Source organism: Protomyctophum bolini, assembly GCF_963924005.1.
Source record: "Protomyctophum bolini genome assembly, chromosome: 22".
Classification (NCBI taxonomy): domain Eukaryota; kingdom Metazoa; phylum Chordata; class Actinopteri; order Myctophiformes; family Myctophidae; genus Protomyctophum; species Protomyctophum bolini.
In genome coordinates this window covers 5,317,146-5,337,049 of record NC_137883.1, presented here as the reverse complement: position 1 = coordinate 5,337,049, position 19,904 = coordinate 5,317,146, and the positions used below count along the sequence as shown (strand labels likewise).

The following is a 19,904-nucleotide window of genomic DNA, read 5'->3' as shown; positions in this document are numbered from 1 at the left end:
GTTATAACTTATAATAGTTAACTAAAACTATAACTAAAAAAAAACGAAAACTAGAATTAACAAAAAAAACAACATTTTAGTTAACTGAAACTATAATAAAAACTAAAAACTAAATAAATAAAACGATATAACTAAACTGAAACCGTATTGTGTGTCCTCAGAACTGACTAAAACTAACTGAAATTATAGACAGAATACCCTTAGTCTTAGTTTTTATCAATATCTATATGCCTTTCGGATATTTATAATATAATTAGAGCTGGGACTCGATTAAAAAAATGAATCTAATTAATCAGAGGCTTTGTAGTTAATTAATCACATTTTAATCGCAAATCAATATTCAACCTGAGAACAGCGAGAAACCTTTTTCTTTTAATGTTTTTTGGTATCCCAGTGAATCGTGACTACTGCAGGATACCACTAATTTTCAACATTTTACTGTCATTAATATACCTGTTGTGGAAATAATAATAAAAAGTCACCCCATTCTGTGTTGCCTAGAACTGGAGGTCTGAAAAAAAATGTAGTAACAATAACAAGTACATCTCAGTGACATCACAAAGCTGTACTTACTTCATATTGTTACTGTTTTTTTGTCAGGCCTCCAGTTCTAGTAAATCGCGATTAATTTTTCTGTAGTTAATTAATCTTAAATGAATCGCAATTAGTCCCGGCCCTAAATATAATCCTTTTAAATTCATTTAGATTAATTTCCTCATTTCTCCAACAAGCTTTCTGGCAGTTTGTCAGCACCGTACGGCAGCATGTAGCCACGCTAACCCTAACCCACACAAATAAACCAAAGTAAACTAAAACTAAACTAAAACTAAGCATTTTCACCAAAATAAAAACGAAAAAAAAACGAGCAAACCCCGCTCTAAAAACGGACTAAAACTAACTGAATCAGGAAGAAAAAAAAAATATGTCAAAACTAACTCAAACTTAGCCTGGAACTCACCTATGCTTTTTATGGCACATAGGCAGCTATATGCGCAGCTGCGCGACATGAGACTAATTACTTAGAGCGACAGAGAGAGAGAGAGAGGAGCGTGTGTGTGTACATGTGTGCGTGTGTATGTCAATTTTTACAAAGGTGCAGACAATCAGAAATCAGCAGAGAGTGAGCAATGTTTGCGCTACTCTATGCCGAATTGAAGTGGACTCAGACCCAGACTTTTTTTTTCTCCCTGGAAATAAAAACGTCTGGGTTTCCGAGGCTAACTCAAACTGAACTATAATGAAAAGAAAAACCCCAAAACTATTATAACCTTGGTCTGGAGAGAGGGGAGGAGGAGGAGGAGGAGGAGGACACCGGGACGAGGTGGTGGAGGTGGAGGTGGAGGAGGAGATGCAGCAGGGCTCAGGCCGTGGAGAATGGAGGACATCCACGGCGCGGCGGGGGGCGATGGCGACGGCGTCCGCGGCGTCCGGCGTGGGCGGTGACGACGACTCTGGCCCGTTCTGCAGAGGTGTTCTGCAGAGGTGGAGGTTCAGCAGTGTTTCCGAGAGCCGGTGGTACTGCTCATTCTGCGACCGGCACTTCTGTTCCAGGTCACAAACCTTGACCTTTTTGGGGGTTTTTTTTTCAAAACCGTTGCGCATGCGAGTGAAAGAGAGCACACACACACACACACACACACACACACACACACACACACACACACACACACACACAGACACACACACAGACACAACGAGAGTTGAAAGGGAGAGAGAGAGAGAGAGGAGTGCAGGACGAGAGAGAGAGAGAGAGAGAGAGAGAGGGGAATGAAAAAGAGAGAGTGTGAGAGAGATCAGTGACGTACAAATTCTTCTAAATCCTCCAGTTTTCTGGAATAAATATTTTCACAATTTTTCAAAAATAGCAGACCTACAAGCTCGTATAGCGCGCCACTAGGTGGCGCGCTATACGAGCTTGTAGATCTGTACGAGCTTGTAGATCTGCTATTTTTCAATAGCTAAACTATATAACATAATGTTTAAAACACCACAAAACGCAGTTTCTAGTTAAGGGACGCAATAAAACAACGACCTCTACACTACTGCACTACTGTACTGTTTTTTTTATTCTAGTTTATTTTGCTAGCTTCTCTTTTCTACATGAATATAACCACATTATGACCATATAAAATGAAATGGGAGTTAAATGCAGAAAAAAGGCAAAATATGACTAATGTCATTGAAGAGGGACTCATACAATGTCCTTGGGACTCGTCTAAAAGACCATCCCTTCATCCTGGGACTCATTACATTGAAAACCCAATTACATAAAGACTAATCATTGCGTGTATTCCTGCACTATACATCTGCATCGACTGATCTTGGTATACATATAAGAATTTGATTTATCGAAGATTCGGGACTTTCAAATGTATACATGTACATTTTGTTTTGACTGTAATTGCTGTATTGTGCCTTCTGCTTTGGCAATGTAAACGTATTATGCTTTCTCATGCCAATAAAGCCCCCTTTTGAGTTGAATTGAGTTGACTTTCCAAAAAGCCATCAGTTGGTGAAATTCCACTCCGTAATTGAGTTCTCGGTATAGAGCAGCCGCCCCGCTGTCCTATATCTGTTTATGCAGATCAAAATGCAGAACCAATTACCACACAACCCCCAAAAGAGATGCTTTCCAAAAGCTTGTTTTTGCGATATCAAGAAAGCCAGCAGTCTAATCCGCTGGTCCTTTTAACCCATTCTGACCTGAGATCAGATTCATACGAGGTTTCCACTGCATGACACACACTGGTCTGATTAACCCATTCTGACCCGAGATCAGATTCTAAAAAATGTCAGTCGTTCTTCGATTTTTCAAAAATAGCAGACCTACAAACTCGTAGCGGGCCACTCGGTGGCGCGCTATGAGCTTGTAGATCTGCTATTTTTCAATAGCTAAAGCATAACATCACCACCATCAATATTTCTAACACCAAAATGGGTTCCCGTTCAGAATGGGTTAAAGTGGGATCTGGGGGACCCCCCCAGGGGTCCTCGAGGGGTCTCTCTCCCCAACTTAAATGTGTTTATATGTATAGCATCAGAATCCGTTTCAGAATACATTATTCGGGGGGGGGGCACGTTGTGAGCGTGTGGAGAGCTGCTATTTTTGGAAGATTCTTTGAAAACATCTCGAGGCTCTCCCTGGCACAAAATCTTTCAGGTGGGGGTCGGCGACCTTAATGCACATTCATTGGGGTAGGGGAGGGGGGGACATGAAAGTGTTTTAGAATTAGAACTACCGGTCTATGCAGCTCAAACACAGATCTACAAGCTCATAGTGCCGCGCTATGAGCTTGTATAGGTCTGCTATTTTTGAAAAACCCTGTAAGGTAATCTTTGAAAATATATTCTTTCGGAGCGAACGTTTTCAACTCAATTATTTTCTTCCGGAGGGTGCCTATACTGCCTGGAACTACATATTTTGAGATGGGGGGGTCGGTGGGCCACTTACATAATAATCTTGGGGGTCCCGACCTTGACATGAAAATGTTTGAGAACAACCGACATGGCTTTTTCCAGAAAACTGTCCAAATGGGCTAATCAAAGCATCTGGAAGTGATACGGTTCCCTCCATTATTACAGCAACACATAATAGTCTCTGTCGAGTGGAATCCTCATATAAGTGTCCAAAACTGTTCAAAAATAGCAAAACACCAAAAGTAAAAGAAACATGGAGACGGGAGGTATCTCCGTCCGACAGCAGCGAGACGCGTGCTTCCGACAAAACCGCTGCCACGCTTTGATAACAAAGCCCCTCGCTGCGCCGCAGTTAACCCATTCTGACCTGAGATCAGATTTTAAAAAAAAATGTCTTCTACACATCCCGACAGTTTTCCATTCTGACCTGAGATCAGATTTAAAAAAATGTCTTCTGCACATCCCGACAGTTTTCCATTCTGACCTGAGATCAGATTCTAAAAAAAATTCTTCTACACATCCCGACAGTTTTCCATTCTGACCTGAGATCAGATTTAAAAAAAAATGTCTTCTACACATCCCGACAGTTTTCCATTCTGACCCGAGATCAGATTCTAAAAAAATGTCTTCTACACATCCCGACAGTTTTCCATTCTGACCTGAGATCAGATTTAAAAAAATGTCTTCTACACATCCCGACAGTTTTCCATTCTGACCTGAGATCAGATTCTAAAAAAATGTCTTCTATATTATGTCAGTCGCTCTTCGATTTTTCAAAAATAGCAGATCTACAAGCTCGTATAGCGCGCCACTCGGTGGCGCGCTATACGAGCTTGTAGATCTGCTATTTTTCCAATAGCTAAAGCACGACATGATGCCGACACCAAAATGGGTTCCCGCCCAAAATGGGTTAAGAGGCTTATGAAAGTTAAGTACGCTAAAGACATTATCAGAACAGCTCGCAACAATGACTGAGGGGACCTGAGTTAATAGCTATGCGGGGTTATATAAACATAGAGAAGTTATGCACACACACACACACACAAATACAATGCAAGGTTTCCGACCGACAGCAGATATATACATATATACTGTATATACAGTATATATATATATATATATATATATATATATATATATATATAAATATATTTCGGATACCATGTATGTCCAAAACTGTTACTTATTTTTCAAAAATATTTCAAAAATCACACCCGTGTGAACTGAGCGTGTATAGCACTGTGTTATACGTTAGCTATATTGAGAAATAGAAGATCTACAAGCTTGTAGCGCTACGAGCTTGTACGTATACTGTAGGTCTGCTATTTTAGAAAAATCGTGGAAATGTGGAGCAAATCAGTTTGAATATATATATTCTTTCAGAGCGAACTTTTTTTAACTCAAATCTTTGCTTCTGGGGGGGGGGGGGCGGGGGGGGCATAACTTCTCTGCACTTAAAGCTACTAAAGCTTAATGTATTCATAATGCAGAATGTCCCGTTTCACAAGTTCAAAATGTGTAGAAGATCTATTGAAAATAGCCGATCTACAAGCCCTCACAATGCGTCACAACTTGAGAGCTTGCAGATCGGCTATTTTCTATTTTCAAACGGCCCGAAATGTGTATATAGGGTTGAAGTGGTTATAATGTATGTTTTCTAATCAAAATTAAAATCGCCAAAGTAACTATATAGTGACTCAAGTTTTCAAATGATTGTAGTGACGTAACGGCACAAAACTTGGGCTCTGAGATGTAGTGGAGTAGAAGTAAAAGTACTGGAAATTGGAAATACTCAAGTAAAGTACAAATACCTCAAAATTGTACTTAAGTACAGAACTTAACCCATTCTGACCTGAGATCAGATTTCGTACGAGGTTTCCACTGGACACACACTGGTCTGATGAACCCATTCTGACCTGAGATCAGATTCTAAAAATGTCAGTCGATCTTCGATTTTTCAAAAATAGCAGACCTACAAGCTCGTAGCGCGCCACTCGGTGGCGCGCTATGAGCTTGTAGATCTGCTATTTTTCAATAGCTAAAGCATGACATGATGCTAAACACCAAAATGGGTTCCCGGTCAGAATGGGTTAAGTATAGATACAGCCGTATACAGTTTGGAGAGAGGGGGGGGGGGTAGAATAGCCATCTCTCTGAGCTTTGGCTTCACGCCTATATACACCTTTTCCGTGCTAAACCTGATCTTGTAACACTATACTGTCTTTTAAACATGAAAATGTACGTACGGAAATAAACTATTCATTCATTCATTACTGACGATTGAGGAGAAGCTGTGCAAAAGGATACTGTACTGTACACGACACGTGTGTGTGTGTGCGTGCGTGCGTGCGTGCGTGCGTGTGTGTGTGTGTGTGTGTGTGTGTGTGTGAGCATGTGTGGCTTTGATATACTGTATGTGTTTACGCATATAGCCTATTATATTTTATCATAATGAAGAATAAATATTTTTCAAACACATCAAGAATAATGAATCGCAATCGTTCTTTTTTTTTCTTTTTTCCATTCACCCAGAGTGAAAACGTGTGGTTTTCACAATTTAATCTTTAAATCAATTAAATGTAATCTTTATTGCAACCATTAGTGCAAATGATTAACAGCTAAAATACTGCAGGCTCATTTTTTTTTTTTTAAGATGGCTTTTGGGGTTTGGAGGGTTTTCAACGAGCTGTAATTAAAAAAGAATGCTCTCCCCTCTTTGCTGGCATCATGGGGTCAAGGCTCGCCTGCTGAACCCAAAATCCCATTAGTGTTGCAAATGGATACAAATATAACGATGGTAGTCGAACTAGGCGTGGCCATATAGGGCTCTCTTCATTTTTTTTATCCCGCGATTTTGTAACCCATTTTTCACCCCTGTGTCAATCATCTAATGTGATCCTGGGCTCTACACACCCTCCACGTACAACCAAGGGGAGAGCAACGGACTTGAACTCATGCTTCCTTCATGCCTGAGTGTCCAAGTTGCTCCTTTTACACCTGACAGGGGGGAGTTTCCCCATGGTTGGACATATAGCGCGTGGAAGGAACACGTTATTCCAACCAGTTCCTTTCCCCTCCATCAGGCGCCCCGGCTGGCCAGGGGGAGGCAGTTTAGAGACCAGGATTACGGCATGTTTTTTTGTGAGGGTACCTACCCTAGGGGACACGGGGAGAACATGCAAACTCCACACATGAAAGGACATGAAATATTGAGCACCATGTGACGTTTTTTTTAACCCATTTTGCGCGGGAACCCCTTTTGGTGTTAGCATTATGTTGTAATTTAGCTATTGAAAAATAGCAGATCTACAAGCTCGTAGCGCGCCACCGAGTGGCGCGCTACGAGCTCGTAGGTCTGCTATTTTTGAAAAATCGAAGAGCGACCGACATAGAAGACATTTTTTTAGAATCTGATCGCAGGTCAGAATGAAAACTGTCGGGATGTAGAAGACATTTTTTAGAATCTGATCTCAGGTCAGAATGGGTTAAAACGTCGACGTCAGGTGTGAATGCATGCCGTGTACAATGTGTCCCCACCACGTACCTTTAACTGGTGCACCGCTTCTTCATGCTCGCCGTCCGCCTCAACCTGAGCCTGCAGACGCAACCCCAAGAAGCACTCGGTTAAAATCCATTCTGACCTGAGATCAGATTCATACGAGGTTTCCATACTGGACACACACACTGTGGGGTCTGATTAACCCATTCTGACCTGAGATCAGATTTAAAAAAAATGTAAGTCGTTCTTCGATTTTTCAAAAAATAGCAGACCTACAAGCTCGTAGCGCGCCACTCGGTGGCGCGCTATGAGCTTGTAGATCTGCTGTTTTTCAATAGCTAAAGCATGACATAGTGCCAACACCAAAATGGGTTCTCGTTCAGAATGGGTTAAAATACATTTAGGCCTGAGGACGATTCTATACGAATGCCTTCAAAAATGTCTGGAAAAACCTCATGTTTTTCTACTTTCTATATGGTCACATACGGTCGTTCTCAAACATTAATGGACTCCCCCCAAAAAAAGATGTAACTGCAGCTGAAAACAACACAGACTCGACGGAACAGCGGCGTAAAGAAGGACAGTATAGCACAGTCTCCAATTAAGGGTTCCATTTTCCTCAGACAGTGCAGTGTCTGTTTTCCATGGGTCATGCATTTGTCCGAGACCCTTTTCCACCTCCTCGTCGTCCCTTGATGTATACAGATGAATATTCTACCTCCTGAAGTCAAACTATATATCAGCTCCTTTTGGGTCTTGGTGGAGGTGTCGAGAACGAGGTTGTTCAATCATCATCACACAACCATTCCGACAGCGCTTGATTGCACCGAGCGCTCGCACTTTATCCGGAGCATATATTTGCAACGTCCAGGAGGCACATTTTACGTTTCCGATGGAACTTGGAGGGGTGGGGTGGGGGGGGGGGTCAATACTTTCAAATTAGCACGGTGAAAGTCACCTGCTGTGACATGCGCTCCCTCGGGGTGGCCGTTTTGCTGAAGACTAATAGCCTACTTAGCATCATACAAGTGACTAAGGGCTATACGGTCGTCTAAGCACCTGGTGGTATATATATATATACACAGCAGTCACTCACCAGGACCAACAGTAAATTCCCTTGGAAGATATATATGCCGGTCTGCACTTTGACTGTCACATACTCACAAAAAAGTCTGGAGAGCGAGTCACGGTTTCTGTCCTGTCGCCTGCAGGTGTATGCGTGCATGTGCGTCCTCGCTATAGCTCAATACTATAGCCGCGTCTGGAATGGAAGGGTGAAGCCAGGTCTCGTGTTGTTATCACTGTGTGACGCAGCAATCCCGGACATTTTGAGAGGAAGAAGATGAGGCCGGGAAGCGGTGGTTTGTGGGGGCCGTCTTCTTAGCTGCGTGAGGAGGACCCAGTGTTGTTTTCGCAGACTAACACTATAAGACGAAAAATGTTCGTCGACTACCTTTTTTTCATGAAAAAAGGGGGTGTAGTCTCTGTGACACCTCTAGGGGCCGCAATCTGCATTCAAAGATGTTCCTATAGGAGCTTTGTCATTGGTCGGGAAAAAAAAAAAAAATCCAGCCGCAATGACTATAACCAATCAGGAAGCAGACAGGCAAATCGACCAATGACAACGCTTCTATAGGAAAATCTTTGAATGCAGATTGCGGCCCCTAGATGTGTAAAAAAAAAAATGGGGGGGGGGGGGGGGAGAGTTCTACCCACTGCTGTCTGAATACCAACAAGGTAATTAAAATGTTTACATGTTATTGCTTATAGCAGCTTTGAATTGTCACTGTACTGTCATCTGGGGACGCCCCAAAAAGTCCCGACCCACAGGTTGAGAACCACTCAAGTCAAGATGTGTACTTACAAGGACCCCCCGTTTGACATAACGTGCATCCCGGGGACCCCAATCTATACACTATGAAACTGTTGATTTGGTCATTTCATCGAGGACCCCCTGCTGGTCCCCCCAGACACTCTGCGTTGAGAAATATCGACACAGAGATCACAAGTCGATTCTGTAAAATCCTGATTGTGAGCTTTGCGATTATATATTCGCTGTATGACAAAGTAAATAAGGTGTGAGTGGTTAATCCATTCTGGGCGGGTTAACCCCCTTTTGGTGTTTTAAAGCATTATACGTTATACTTTTAGCTATTGGAAAATAGCAGATCTACAAGCTACGAGCTTGTATAGGTCTGCTATTTTCTTTTTCTTTTCGCGAAAATGTGTCGCAAATCATTGTCTCCACCAGGCCGAAGGCATGGGGAGAGAGTATGTTTTGCACTCCGTCTGTGTCTGTGTGTGTCTGTGTGTGTGTGTGTGTGTGTGTCTGTGTCTGTGTCCGTCCTTCCGTCCGTCCGTTACCAGCTAATCTCCGGCACCGTTGGCCCGATCCAGGCCTCTTATAGCGCCACCAGGAGGCCGACGTTTGTAAAACATTTTTTTTATATTACTCCTCTATTATTTTGTGCAAAAATCCCGCAAATCATTACACAGTATCTCTATAATCATGTGATCAAGGCAGATCTGTCCGATATTGCATATTCCATCCTGATTGCCTAACAGTGGCTTTCAAAATTTGCAGGATTGGCCCGATTTGAACAAAAAGCCTCAAATCATGAACGCAGTGTGCAATTTACGTGAAATGTACGTGAAATCTTTCACAGACGTTCCTACTAGGCTGAGGAATATATCCCACCCTTTTCACATTGGCCACCAACAGGTGGATTTTTTGAACATTTTTGGAAACAAAATGCCTCAAATCATCCAATTGCCATCGAAGGCGTAAGGAGAAATGGCACCCTTTTCACATTGTTCCTATTATAGCGCCACCAGGAGGCCACAACCTGACCTGCCCTGGTGGAGACCTGTGCCCAGAGGGGCACTTTTTCTAGTCTAGAATATATTCTTTCAGAGCGAACGGTTTTAACTCAAATCTTTGCTTCTGGGGGGGGGGAACAACCTATTTTCAGATGGTCCATGGTCCTTGACATGAAAATGTTTGAGAACCACTGACACAGAAACAGAGGTTTTTCAGAAAACTGTCAGGATTTAGAAGAGACATTTGTGGTGGAATCGTCCTCCTCACACAGGTCTAAATGTTAAACGACAAACGATGAAGTATATCAGGGTTGACTTTATATAATAGACCTGATCTGGGTCTTCTTACCCTCTGCAGTTGACTGATCTCCTGCTGCTGGGTGTGAAGGACGCCCAAAGCCTGTTCATGCCTTCGCACTGCAGCCTCGCACATATGCTGGAGCCACAGACACACGACAGACACAGACACAGACACAGACAGACAGGCAGGCAGACAGACAGACAGACAGACGACGGTTATATAGTCAAAGCATGAAAGCAGTGGTGCAAACTGCAAAGCGACTCCCATTTTAGGCCCGTCATGTCAGAAATAAAACAAAATCATGACAGTTTTCTGAAATACCCGTTTCTATATCAGTGGTGCTACAATAATATTTCACGTCACATTTTCACGAGTTTTCCAAAAAATAGAAGACCATACAAGCAAAAAATAGCAGATCTACAAGCTCTCGTAGATCTGCTATTTTTCAAAAGGTGGTCCCCGACCCAAAATGGGTTTACAAGAAGCCTATACACTTAACCCATTCTGAACGGGAACCCATTTTGGTGTCGGCATCATGTCGCGCTTTAGCTATTGAAAAACAGCAGACCTACAAGCTCATAGCGCGCCACCGAGTGGCGCGCTACGAGCTTGTAGGTCTGCTATTTTTGAAAAAATCGAAGAACGACTGACTTTTTAAAAAATCTGATCTCAGGTCAGAATGGGTTTTAATCAGACCAGTGTGTTGTCCAGTGGAAACCTCGTGTGAATCTGATCTCAGGTCAGAATAGAAGTCTATATGCTACTCCTCTCACGGTTTGAGTTTCCCAGGGCAACCAGACTCTTGTAATTGGAACACTTTATTATTATTCTATTAGTCTTTAGTTTGACGCATTATACCTCCCACAAATGTTGTATAGTTTAATTGATATGAATTTATTAGTGAATTCAATTTCCCCATTGACATGAATGGGAAAATGCAAAAAATCACATTCAAGTATTTTTTCCTCTGAGACTGTAAGCACTATAGTTACAAAACTTGGAGGAAAAATTCATAATTATCACTAAAATTAATTAAAATTATAAATTTTTAGGTCGGCCTCATGGTGGCGCTATAACAGCCCACTTTACCTTTTGGCTTATAACTCTTGAACCGTAGGTAGTAAAATTATTTTTTTCCCTGGATTCCTTGGGTCATGACGCATCTCCCCATATAGGCCACGCCCATTTGCGTCATGATAGATTTTCCGCCATTTTGAATTTTGTCCAAAACACACTTTTTGCTTTTCCCACTACAGATTTTGTCCAAATCTCACAGAAATCGGCACACGTGATCTCTGGACCCATCCGATTAAAAAACCAACTGCAGAATTCTGATAGTGCGTATCGTTCGGCCGTAATCGTCGTCCGAAGTTAGTAGGAGGGGCCTATATCACAAAAAATGCCATAAATCACGAACGGAATGTCCAATCCATCCAAAATTTGAAACACATGTCCGGGGTGGTTCAACCAACCAAGTTCTAAAAGCAAAAACATGAATTTTGGGGGTTAAATCCCCTCCGAATTACTTACACATGATCTAAGGTGTGACTTGAAATTGTAATAGGCTGGCAATATTAGTGGGAGGGGTACATGTAAGCCACTGCCGCAACCACACTCTGCAATTTTTTTAAATTGCGACCTTTCTAGTTATTCTTTGTTCTCGTCCTCCTTTCTGCCTTCTTCCTCCAAACTCCCAGCACACTAAGGTAAATTGGCCGTATAGCCGAGTGGGTATATTATTATATAGTCTGGTAATCACGAGGACAAAACGGTTCAAACCCCTTGGCTCTATATACTCGTTGAAGTGTCCCAGAGCAAGACGACGCTTAACCCCTAACAGCTTCGCGCCAAACGCTCCTCTGAGTCCAGCCATCTGCTGTGTGAACGCAGACCAAGTATCCCCCCTCTCAGTATGATTCTGTAGAGAAGGGGTTCTGAACGTTTTTTTGGCTGGGGACGGACGGACGGACGGACCCCCGGAAATGCTTTGGCCATGTATCATGACCCCCCTCCCCACCCCCCCCCCCCCCCCCTTCCCCACCCCCTATAGAGCGTCGCAGTCCCTCCCCCTTTCAGAACAACGAGTGGCACCAGGAAATGAATCGCAATGCATTTGGTCCCATATAGGCATTTCGTGCTTTATTTATTTAGAGACCTTTTATAAGCGTGTCGTATACGAAGCCAACTCTTGCCGTGACACAAATCATGACAACACACACACACACACAATATTTCGGGCCAAACAAAGAATTACAAAGAAGAAAAACAACAAAAAAAAGGGTTGTATAACCTTGCCGTTTTTTTTTCTTTCTACTTTCTAATTCTTTGTTTGGCCCGAAATATTGTGTGTGTGTGTCGCCATGATTTGTGTCACGGCAAGAGTTGGCTTCGTACGTCGTACGACGCTTATAAAAGGTCTTTAAATGAATAAAGCACGAAATGCCTATATGGGACCAAATGCATTGGGATTCATTTCCTGGTGCCACTCGTTGTTCTGAAAGGGGGGAGGGGGACTGCGACGCTCTGTCTATACAAACCGACTGCAAAAATAGCCTATAATATTAGAGAAAATACATCATAAATGAACGCTGAAACCAGATACAATCATTAAGGAAAGTGTATGCATTTTCCAGCCATTGAGTTGCAAACAAAAAACAAAAAAAAAAACGATTTTATTTTTAGCTTTCAATACCCCCCGAGGGGTCGCGACCCACGGGTTGAGAACCCCTGCTGTATAGCACACAGTGTACCCCCATCCATCCATCCACATATAATCGATACACAATGAGAGACTCACACACACCTGTCTTTCTATATTAACCCATTCAGGCCGGACGCCGATTTCTATATACAAAATGCCTGTCAGTATAAGACAGTTTTCTGAAAAACCCCATGTTTCTGTCATGTCAGCCGTTCTCAAACATTTTCATGTCAAGGACCCCCCCCCCAAAAAAATATATGTAATCGGCCGCGAAAATATGTTGTTCCAGGGACCCCCCCCCCCCCCCCCACCCCCCCAGAAGCAAAGATTTGAGTTACAAACGTTCGCTCTGAAAGAATATATATATATATTCAAGGATTTGCGACACATTTTCACGATTTTTCAAAAACAGCAGACCTACAAGCTCGTATAGCGCGGCACTCTACGAGCTTGCAGATCTGCTATTTTTCCAATCGCTATAAAGCATAATATGCTATATGAAAACACCAAAAAAGGGTTCCCCCCCGCCCAAGATGGGTTAAAGAGTGGGTCAATTTATTTTCTCGCATGGACCTTTTTTTTTCTCTCTCGAAAACACGGGGGCCGATCCCTACCGTATACACACACAAACAGACGGATCAATAGAAGGTTCAGGCCGAAAGGCATGGGATTTGTAATGAGAGTTGCATTCCGTCGCGGTAACACAGACTCTGTCTGATTATACTATTGGCACAACAGAACATGATGAGGAGGAGAAAAAAAGAAGAGTTGAAACCGATGACACCTTGTCCCATTTTAGACAGGCTGCTGGGAAACGATTCTATATATACAAATGTCTCTTAACCCATTCTGACCCGAGATCAGATTCATACGAGGTTTTCCACTAGGACACACACTGGTCTGATGAACCCATTCTGACCCGAGATCAGATTCTAAAAATGTCTGTCGCTCTTCGATTTTTCTAAAATAGCAGACCTACAAGCTCGTAGCGCGCCACTCGGTGGCGCGCTATGAGCTTGTAGATCTGCTATTTTTCAATAGCTAAAGCATAACATGATGCTGACACCAAAATGGGTTCCCGTTCAGAATGGGTTAAATCGACCGACAGTTTTCTGGAAAAAAAAAAAAAAAACATGTTTCTGTGTCAGTCGCTCTCAGACTATTTCATGTCAAGGACCTACCACGATTATATGCACAGTAATTGGCCGTCGACACCCCCCCATCTGAAAATATGTTGTCTCAGGGACCACTCCAAGAAAGCAAAGATTTGAGTTCAAAAACATTCGCTCTGAAAGAATATATATTCTTGGCCACTCGGTGGCGCGCTACGAGCTTGTAGTTCTGCTATTTTCCAATAGCTAAAGCATAGCATAATTGCTAACACCAAAAGGGGTTCCCGCCCCCAAAATGGGTTCTCTCTCTCTCACCTTCAGAACCTGCTCCAGGCTCTCCACTTTGCCTTGCAGCCGACTCCTCTCCCACCGCGCCGTGTCCCTCTCCTGGCGCACAACGGAAAAGGTCTGTCTCAGCCGGTCACACTCCGACTGCACCTGTGATATAAGGTCTGTGATATAAGGTCTGTGATATAAGGTCTGTAATACAAGGTCTGTCTCAGCCGGTCACACTCCGACTGCACCTGTGATATAAGGTCTGTGATATAAGGTCTGTGATATAAGGTCTGTAATACAAGGTCTGTCTCAGCCGGTCACACTCCGACTGCACCTGTGATATAAGGTCTGTGATATAAGGTCTGTGATTGGACCTATACAAGCTCGTAGTGCGCTGCCCTATAGGAAGCCCTTTTGGTGTTTTTAAAGCATCATGTTATGCTTTAGCTGTTGAAAAATAGCAGATCTACAAGCTCATAGCGCGGCACCGAGTGCCGCGCTATGAACTTGTAGGTCGGCTAATTTTTGGAAAAGTCGTGAAAATGTGGCGCAAATCTTTGAATATACACTATATTCTTTCAAAGCGAACGGTTTTAACTCAAATCTTTGCTGCTTCTGGCAGGGGGTCCCTGGTACAACATATATTCAGATGTGGGGGTCGACGGCCAAATACAGATAATTCTGGGGGTCCTTGACATGAAAAAAGTTGAGCACCGCTGACACATAGAAACATATATATGTTTTTTTTTTTGACAAATTCTGGAAGACATTTTGCGTATGTAATATTCTAAATATATAGCTTTACTTTGCCGTTACCCGCACTGTGACCAACGTATACGTCAAATTTTGTTTGAACACAATGCACAAATCGAACTGTACTTGGAAACAAACACCGAAACGGCGAGTCCCAAATAAATACACCAACATTTTGTTTTTGTTTTAAATCAATATGAGACATAATGCCAGGAACACACACACACACACACACACACACACACACACACACACACACACACACACACACACACACACACACACACACACACACACACACACACACACACACACACACACACACACACACACACACACACACACACACACACACACACACACACACACACACACACACACACACACACACACACACGGTGACTAGTAGAGGTGCTAAAAGGGCACACAATCCCCATGTGGAAACACAGGGGCTGTTCGTGTATTGATTTTCCAAAGAGGATGGATCACTGACTGCAAACTGTATATAAGACCGATGCAACGCCTTGAGACGTACAGTACACAGCATATCCTGTACAGTAGCGCTGTACATATAAAGCATGGATATATACCTATCGGTCTTATACAACACTGTGGGATCTGCAAAGTAAAGCCTCACCAGTGGTGGGGAAAAAGATACTCAATTGTTTTACTTAACCCATTCTGACCCGAGATCAGATTCTAAAAATGTCATCGACGTCCTGACAGTTTTCTGAAAAAGCCCGTGTTTCCATGTCAGTCGTTCTTCGATTTTTCAAAAACAACAGACCTATACAAGGCAAGCTCATAGGTGGCGCGCTATGAGCGGCGCGCTATGAGCTTGTAGATCTGCTATTTTTCAATAACTAAAAGCATAGCACCAGTAAGACGCGCAAACGCGGGAAGCGAACGCAGCTGAGAGATAATTTCTGTCTGTCTGTCTGTGTGTCTGTCTGTGTGTCTGTCCCGCTGTTACTGTATATGTGGACCTGGCCCCTTTTGTGCCCATATATGGAGCTGAGTGGACCTGGCCCCTTTTGTGCCCATATATGGAGCTGAGTGATTGCTGATGCAACACACTCCATATTTGGATAGCGGGACAGACACACACAGAGACACACAGACAGACAGACATGATCTGCTAGGTCTCATAGTAAGTGCTCACTGCGTTCGCAGTAATGCTAATAGCAAAAGGGGATTCTAAAAAAAAAAGTCTTCTAAATTATAAATACTGACAGTTTTCAGAAAAACCTATGTGTTTGTCAGTGGTTCTTATATGCATTGTCATGTCAAGGACTCCAAAAAAATATATGTAATTGACCCCAAGCCCCCCCCCCCCCCCAGTAAGGCTATCCCAACGTTGAAGATGCCGCTACCTACTGGCGAGATGTGGAATTGCAGCCCTTTAATGGAAGGTGGACGTTCATGACGTTCACGACGTCACGTGCGTAAGCTAGGCTATAGGCTAAACTTCCGCTCGCTGCGTAAGCTATAGGCTATAGGCTAAACTTCCGCTCGCTGCGTAAGCTATAGGCTATACTTCCGCTCGCTGCGTAAGCTATAGGCTAAACTTCCGCTCGCTGCGTAAGCTATAGGCTATAGGCTAAACTTCCGCTCGCTGTGTAAGCTATAGGCTATAGGCTAAACTTCCGCTCGCTGCGTAAGCTATAGGCTATACTTCCGCTCGCTGCGTAAGCTATAGGCTATAGGCTAAACTTCCGCTCGCTGCGTAAGCTATAGGCTATAGGCTAAACTTCCGCTCGCTGCGTAAGCTATAGGCTATAGGCTAAACTTCCGCTCGCTGCGTAAGCTATAGACTATAGGCTAAACTTCCGCTCGCTGCGTAAGCTATAGGCTAAACTTCCGCTCGCTGCGTAAGCTAGGCTAAACTTCCGCTCGCTGCGTAAGCTATAGGCTATAGGCTAAACTTCCGCTCGCTGCGTAAGCTATAGGCTATAGGCTAAACTTCCGCTCGCTGCGTAAGCTATAGGCTATAGGCTAAACTTCCGCTCGCTGCGTAAGCTATAGGCTATAGGCTAAACTTCCGCTCGCTGCGTAAGCTATAGGCTATAGGCTAAACTTCCGCTCGCTGCGTAAGCTATAGGCTATAGCAGGCTAAACTTCCGCTCGCTCGAGCCATTGAGTTATATAATTATACTTCCGGCAGTCTTCCGGGTGCTTCAAAACTGGGGGAGGAGGAGGGGGGGGGGGGTATTTAGTTACTTTCCACCACTGAGCCTCACTCTGGTCGACAGGTGACGCGCGCGTGTGCGTGCCGTGTCTTTATGTGTGTGTGTGTGTGTGTGTGTGTGTGTGTGTGTGTTCATGTATAGCTCTCATATACCTGCTCATACTTGGACTCCTTCAGGCTGTGGCTGCTGGTGATCAGGTCATGGTTCTTCAGGAGGTTTTTCTCTTGCAAGGCAGCACTGCAGAGTTTAGTTTTCTGTGAAGGAAAGAGAGACGGAATTGATTGTTATTATTATTATTATTATTATTATTATTATTATCACTGTAACGTTGAATCTATAGATCCCAAAGCATTCCTTTCTTTTCGTGCAACGATGCACTACACAGCCTCATATTACTGGAATGAGCCAATGACGCGGCCTCATGCTGGAATGAGGAGCCAATGACGCGGCCTCACGCTGGAATGCGTCGTGCGCTGTAGGCAGGCCGCACGCTGCACAGCTCCATCTGCGAGCTCTATACGCGCTTACATAAGACACGGGATGAAAGAGTCACATTAGCACTGATCCCACCCTTTGGGTGTGTGCGCGTGTGCGTGTGCGTGTGTGTCTCTGTGCGTGGCGTTCCTCTGTGTGTCTAAGCTCTATAAGATGCCGTCTCTGGAGGACAACATCCACAGCTGCATTCTGTCACACTTCATTTGTCGTGCATGTGGCTTTAAGGACTGGACGGAGAGATGGAGGGAGATAGAGGAGAGGAGAGGAGAGGAGAGGAGAGGAGAGGAGAGGAGAGGAGAGGAGAGGAGAGGAGAGGAGAGGAGAGGAGAGGAGAGGAGAGGAGAGGAGAGGAGGAAGGGAGCGAGAGGGCACATGGGGAAGGGAGCGAGTGAGCCAGTGAGCCAGTGAGCAAGGCACTCACACACAGAGAGAACTCTAGAGAGATGCCCCCTCGGCCAGCTGCAGCCCTGGAACTTGTGGGGGCACAAACACAAAACAGAGCCACGAGATTGGAAAACCAATTGGAACTAAACCAAATTATAAAAACAGCAAAAGGAAAAACTATACCTGCGACACATTGGAAAGAAGCGACACAATAAGCAGAGTAAACTATAGAATAAACTTTATCTGGCCCTATAAACAGAGAATACGCCGTGGCAGATAATACCCGACCACCGTAAACCGAGCCAAAACAAAGACAACTATATGGTACAGACTCAGTGAGCACAGTCTTGCGATGGAGAAAGGCCGTCACATCACAGGCAGACCTGTATCCCGAGAGAAGACGGACTATAACGCGCCCACTGCACACAAAATTAAGTGGAAACCGAGCTACACTTCCTAACCATCTGTCCACTGTATACCAAGACATCAGAGACACACATATATACTTCCCACAGAGTACAACCACGCACGGGGATTTTGAAAACATGACCAATGACAAAGAAACTCCCACATCTGCTGCAGGGCGAAGTATATATACGACAATGTGCAAACACAGCAGCACGATTTGTGAGTCGCTGTGATATAGGAGAAGGATATCAAATGGAACCACCCTAAAGACTAATCATTGTGTGTATTCCTGCACTGTACCTGCATCGAGTGCTGTATTGTTGTATTGTGCTTTGTGTGTATGTTTTCTCGTGCCAATAAAGCCCATTGAAGTGAGTGAGTGAGTGGTGGATGATGCTTGTGTAAAGAAAAAAAGAAAATGCAACTAAATGGCTGGAAAATGGAAATTAAGAGTTGACATAAATTACAGTACACATAGTACATGCATGCGCGCCTTCCCTGATGATTATATCTGGTTTCAGTATTTATTTATTTATGGTGTATTGTCTATTATTAAGGTTATTGTTTGCACTTTGCAGCCAATTTATATTGGGGGCCGGGAGAGGGCGGGGCGTGGGGTCCCCGAGACATTGCCAAAGCATTTCTGGGGGTCCCCCGGGGGCCAAAAACGTTGAGAACCCCCCGGCCTAAATGCTGCAAATAGCTGTTTGTTTGTTTGTCTCGCTTGGTTGTTTTGTTCGTTTGGTCGGTTGTTCTTTAAAACACAATCGGCCCCCCGGGATTTCTTTCAAAATAGAAGCTCGGGGTGCCGGTGCAGATATGGCATGCTTTTACTCTGAATGCCGGGGGGACTTCCGTTCCGTACAAAAAAAAAAAGAACGGGAGGCATAATGTTGCTTGCTTATACCTCGCTATGATTACGATCGAGTCTCTCTGGAAGCGTTAACGCATTTTGGGTCGTTAGCATTATGTGATGCTTTAGCTATTGAAAAATAGCAGACCAAGACAAACAAGACAAGACAAGACAGACACAAGACAAGACAAGACAAGACAAGACAGACACAAGACAAGACAAGACAAGACAAGACAGACACAAGACAAACAAGACAAGACAAGACAAGACAAGACAAGACAAGACAAGACAAGACAGACACAAGACAGACACAAGACAAGACAAGACAGACACAAGACAAACAAGACAAGACAGACACAAGACAAGACAAGACAAGACAGACACAAGACAAACAAGACAAGACAAGACAAGACAAGACAAGACAAGACAAGACAAGACAGACACAAGACAGACACAAGACAAGACAAGACAGACACAAGACAAACAAGACAAGACAGACACAAGACAAGACAAGACAAGACAGACACAAGACAAGACAGACACAAGACAAGACAAGACAGACACAAGACAAACAAGACAAGACAAGACAAGACAAGACAGGCACAAGACAAGCCAAGACAAGACAAGACAGGCACAAGACAAGACAGATACAAGACAAGACAAGGCAGACACAAGACAAGACAAGACAGACACAAG

The 19,904-nt window shown here is 43.7% G+C and overlaps 1 protein-coding gene across 1 annotated transcript in view; it reads right to left on the bottom strand.

The window, feature by feature from the left end:
- The window catches only part of LOC308309590 (RIMS-binding protein 2-like), a gene marked incomplete at both ends in the record, with an annotated part of 107,618 nt that overhangs the window by 48,624 nt on the left and 39,090 nt on the right, over positions 1 to 19,904 (bottom strand). The window contains 5 exon segments of the mRNA XM_080755501.1: positions 1,353 to 1,566; positions 6,962 to 7,012; positions 10,086 to 10,172; positions 14,166 to 14,288; positions 17,221 to 17,322. Of these exon segments, the coding sequence (XP_080611627.1) occupies positions 1,353 to 1,566; positions 6,962 to 7,012; positions 10,086 to 10,172; positions 14,166 to 14,288; positions 17,221 to 17,322 (577 nt within the window).